General features: G+C 36.1%; 1 protein-coding gene across 3 annotated transcripts in view; it reads right to left on the bottom strand.

Annotated features, from left to right (window-relative positions):
- Positions 1 to 5,311, bottom strand: part of LOC107725065 (CMP-N-acetylneuraminate-beta-galactosamide-alpha-2,3-sialyltransferase 4-like) — a 26,452-nt gene that overhangs the window by 13,598 nt on the left and 7,543 nt on the right. For 2 of the 3 annotated variants that reach the window (XM_016534206.1, XM_016534208.1), the window contains exon 2: positions 281 to 352. In XM_016534206.1, coding sequence (XP_016389692.1) covers positions 281 to 302 — 22 coding nt within the window. In that variant the 5' untranslated portion in view covers positions 303 to 352. Of the gene's footprint in view, positions 1 to 280; positions 353 to 1,256; positions 1,276 to 5,311 lie in introns of those variants that run through there. The other variant, XM_016534207.1, reaches the window with a different exon arrangement.

The raw sequence follows: 5,311 nt of genomic DNA, 5'->3' as shown, positions 1-5,311 counted from the left end.
AATAAATAAATATAAAATATATATATATAAATTTTTTTTTTTTTTTCAGTTTGAAAAAAAAAAAGAATGTCCAGAAACGTTTTATCCATTCATTACTTTCTGAGTCAGATTCTAGGGAAATACCTTTTTTTTTGCACAAAATGATTTAAAACATATTACATATTTTCCATATAGTCTATCAATTTATATGTGATTACACAGAAAAAATGCTGTTTAAAGTGTACCCTGCCCGACACACCAAATACCCCTGTACTATTTATGTGTGTGTTTGCATACTCACTTTTGGCTGCTTTTAAGGTCATCTTCACTCATGCCTTTGCCCTCTGATTGCTGAACTGCCCATACTGCTCTCCTGAGGAAACACAACATCACATCACATCCTGTAGAAACTACACGTTCACCATCTCTCTCCTCCTTTAGGGATGCAACTTTAGGGATCTTGATTCTTATCTATGCACGGACAGCTTGTAACACTCCAAAGAGAAAGGAAAACTTGAAATTGCATCCCTCTTTGAGATGGCACAATAAAGCGTCGTTCACTTGCAGAACGCAAACTTCTAGAGGGCACATAATTCTGTAGTAATGAATTTAGGTAAAGGGATGCAGAGCCAGTGGTGGTTTTGTAGGCAAACATTAATGCCTTGAATTTAATGCGAGCAGCTACTGGTAGCCAGTGCAAATTGATGAACAGAGGTGTGACATGCATTATTTTTGGCTCATAACTTTAGGGATCTTGATTCTTATCTATGCACGAACAGCTTGTAACACTCCAAAGAGAAAGGAAAACTTGAAATTGCATCATATGACCCCTTTAATTCAAGTTTATCTCATGTGATGCAGGACAACAATACACCCAGGGGAGCAAATTTGGGGGGGGGACAATAAACATAAAATTTCTCAAGAGCAATTTTTGAAGGGGACACAAATAATACAGCTAAAATTGTAGTGACAGCGCTCGTGTCCGTTGTAGACATTACTATCCGTCACAGTGTTGCCAAGTCTGCGGTTTTCCGTGGAATTGGGCTACTTTATCACTGTTGCCGTGGGTTGTTTTTCATGTCCGCGGGTTGAAGCGACCCCAATAACGTGATATTTAGCCCCTGCAATGCTAATTTTACCAGGGGACCCCCTCGAAACTTATAAAACTTATAAAAAACGACTTATAAAAAATACATTGGCATCATCTGTATTAAAGAGAAAATAATCACTTCATCCGATGTTTAAGTGAATAAATTAGCCTTGACAGCCTTACTTACTGGAGTTCCACAACTATTGGCTTTGTTCTCGCTCACCAGGACTTGTGTGTGTGTAGGTGATGTAAAAGAGGAGAGCAGGCATTTGGACCAAAGCAAGGCAAGGAAGGGGGAGACTCAAAATGTTTCTAAATTTAAAACACATTTTTGTCCCGTTTGCGTTGCTTTACTACTTACACGATTATTTAAAGTATAAAGCATTGTTATTTACAATACACAGCTGGTTTTTAATCATATTTTTAGGGGGGACAACCCTCATATGGGGGGGGTTTGCCTATAATACTATTTGCAAGGGTGCAGTCAGGATCACATCAGCAAACACAACACACTACCTGTAAAATTGCCTTCAAGGCCATTTGCAGTTAGCAGCCAGTGTGGACACATCCTGGGCCAGGATTTCTATATCGGAGTGTCTATTTACACTAAGTGCAAATAAGCCCGCTTTGTTGGCAGAGGCTATTTACACTAACTCTGCCCACCAATATAGTTATTATATCCAATCACATGGAAGCCACTCAATGCATTTAGGCATTTAGACGTAGTCAAAACAATCTGCTTCAGTTCAATCCGAGCATCAGAATGGGGAAGAAAGGTGATTTAACTGACTTTGAATGTGGCATGGATGTGGTCTGCTATTTCAGGAACTGCTAATCTACTGGGATTTGCATGCACAACCATATCTAGGATTTATAGAGAATGGCCTGAGAAAACATCCAATGAACGGCATTTCTGTGGGCAAAAATGGCCATTGAAACTTGAAGCAGATGGGCTACTGCAGCAGAAGATCACAACGAATGTCAGCTAAGAAAAGGAAACTCGAGCTATAATTCCGGCTCACCAAAACTAGACAATAGGCTACCCAGGCTCATTGGTGCCTCTACCTACATTTCTGCTAAACTCAAAAAACGTACCTACATGTACAAATCGCTGCAGTTTCCAGTTGAAATGAACATTAGAGGCAGTAAAACAAGTGGCCCTATTATGCCATTTTTAAGCTTCCTAATATTGTATTGAGAGTCTCTTACAACAGGTTTACATGCATGCAAGGACAAAAAACTGAGATGCATGTGCATGTAAGTATATTTACTGATAGAAATTCCCAGTCATAAAGGTTTTCTTTTTTTTTTCAGTCAGCTCTAAATAAATAACATCTGAATTTGTGATGATCATCAAGTTTCAAGTAAAGGAGAGGAATGGAACAGAAAAAGAAAACAAATAATCTATCTATCTATCGATTCTATATATATATATATATATATATATATATATATGTCTGGCTTAATACAGCTTTAATTTTTTTATACATAAGAATGTGTCCTGTTTATTTTTATTTCTTTTGTCTGAGCAAAAAAATAATGACTATCATAAAAGTTTACCACGATTTACAGACAAAAATGTAATTCAGTGCGACATTAATTTGTATACCAAAAAAAAAATATTGTCTGGTACATTTAGAAAAAAAAATACAAATCATATAATAAAATGAAAAGACTCCATTTAAGGATCACAGCTCCCAAAAACACTAATTGATTGTCATTTAAATCTTCAACGATATTTGCTACTATCCTTTAAACCACTAGATGTTACCCATTTGTCAGCAAGACATTTTTAACCAAATTTCTTTAACCAAACTTTCAAAGTATTAAAATATAATACAATTTAGTATGTCAGAATGTTGTTGTTGTTTTTTTTACATAGCCTAAATATATATGTTACACTGAATGTTGATGGAACATTATTTCACCTATATTTTTTTTATCATTAAAGCAGACACTTTAATGTTTATTATTGCATTGAATATGCTTTATATGTATATAAAATCACTTTGTAAATTTAATTTGATGCAGACATCAGAATGGACATACACTTTTTCCTGGCAGCCTCACTCGAATGTCAAACTATGCCAAAACGAGGTTAATGTTGTGCAACTGGATCATTCTAAATGTGTGTGGAAACTTGATGTAATGTAACTAGTTGTAATGAGCCATGACAAAAGGATTGTTTTCACGGAATTATCCGAACAAATCACCAACAGTATGGTATCAATAAACACAACTTCAAAAATCCTGTTGAAGCTGCTGCTCCGGGACAGAATGGCAAATTTTCTGACTGTGCAATAAGCATGTGAACAACCTTAAAAAAGACTAAAGTGAAAGACACAACTCCTCTAAAGTGCACATAACCTAGCAAGCAATAAGCAGCAAGAATGACCAAGAGAGACGACTATATTCTCAATACCACATCATTTGAACATGCATTTAAATTCGTTTATCTGCGGTTAAACAGTAAAGTTTGTTTAAATACATATGAGAGATGGCATAAAAATAGCTATGAGCTGTTGGAAATATAATCTTGATAGGCTTGAGCTCACAGCTCCTCTGTTTACCCAGTTTAACCCTGGCTCATTCAGAGCAAAGCTGTTGTGTGTCCCAGCATGCTCAGCATAAAAGACCCTTCTCTGAAACACTTCATGCTAAGTGAGAATCAAGCACATTTGACATTAACAAGAAAGCACACACGCTTTATCTTTCTGGCGTTGAATAATACACCACAGGGTGTGAACAGTTCAAAAACTCCCAAAAGCAAACGGCGAAAAACATTAAACATTTTCATTTCACAGCAGCTCACTGATAAAGAACTGCCAAATCATTCATAGGAGGAACATGGGGTTCGTAACGGTATCAGCAGTGACACGAAGTGTCTTTTTTTATTAAATTAATTATAAATGAAAGGTAATTCATGTCAATTGATTATTTTATTTGGAACTGACGTAAACGAAAAGATAAGACTATTTATAATAGATGTCAAAAAATGGAACTTGTGACCATAGTTAGCTAACGATTCTTTTGGGAAGCGCAAACCTAACTGAAAAATTAACCAATATTTGTTTTTAAATGGATAAATAATGAAAGCAAATATAATACTGCAAGTAAAATAGTGCTAAACTTTATTAGAAAAAAAAAAGAAACATGAAAATGTACTGTACTTTTTAAATATAAATATTAATATATTAATTAGGCCTGTACATTGATTATAGCGCATTAGCTAATGATAACAGATACAAATTTTAAAATATATTAGTAAATGTTGAAATTAAAAATCTACAATGAACAATATAGCTGTTATTAACCTTAATGCTACAAATGGACTCTTCTTCTTACTCTTAGCATTCGTTTATCGGCAAACCGATCAATCGTTCAACCTCTAATTCATAATAAATAAGTGTGGTACCAGTGCAAAAACAGCTTCACATTATGAGTCTGAAAAACAAAACTGAACTTTCTGATGAGTCACGTTTAACAGATGTAGCAAAATAAATAAATGCACACCAGTGACTGCTCATCAAATGAACTACATTATTGTGATGTCGCTCTAACATTTTAACAACATCCCTTAATAGCACATTACTCCCGTTAAGGATTTGAAATTTATTTTTAGTCCATGTTTCTTCATCATTCTCGCTGTAAACAAAGACGTCCAGTCCACTAATGAAGTGTTGACGTCAGATGCAAATGCAGCGGACAGATGTGAATGTTTAAACAGTAATAACCACTCCTACGCACCTAACTCAATTAAACTAAAGCTTTAACATCAATCCCAAATCATGTAATTACATCTATCCCCATCACCTCTCTGGATGGCTCAAGTCTTCCACTTTGTTCTGCACGCTTTCTATGTAAAAAACACAGAGATGTATTCAAGGTGCATTTAATGAGCAGCACATGCTGCAAGTCTGTGAGGCCACAGTCCCGACCCGACCTCTGAAACAAGTCTGTGTGGCAAACGGAGAGCAAACAGAAAAGTGGGTGGTGGTGGTAGTTTAGTACGAAGTTTAGTTGTCACGAATCCGGTCCATGAACTTCCATCCACTTGCCACCAGAGGTCGCCCTCCCATGATATTGACTCTGACACCACACAGACTGTTACACATCACCCTGGACTACGTTTCCCATACTCCATTGCACTAATCACAAGCTCACCTGAAACTAATCACACAGCTGCTACCAATAACACACACTATATAAATCAGTCTCACACCACCATTCAACGCCGAGTAT

The sequence above is a fragment of the Sinocyclocheilus rhinocerous genome, unplaced genomic scaffold (genome assembly GCF_001515625.1).
Source record: "Sinocyclocheilus rhinocerous isolate Xijiao unplaced genomic scaffold, SAMN03320098_v1.1 scaffold336, whole genome shotgun sequence".
NCBI classification, from domain to species: domain Eukaryota; kingdom Metazoa; phylum Chordata; class Actinopteri; order Cypriniformes; family Cyprinidae; genus Sinocyclocheilus; species Sinocyclocheilus rhinocerous.
This window is presented reverse-complemented; position numbering and strand designations above follow the sequence as displayed.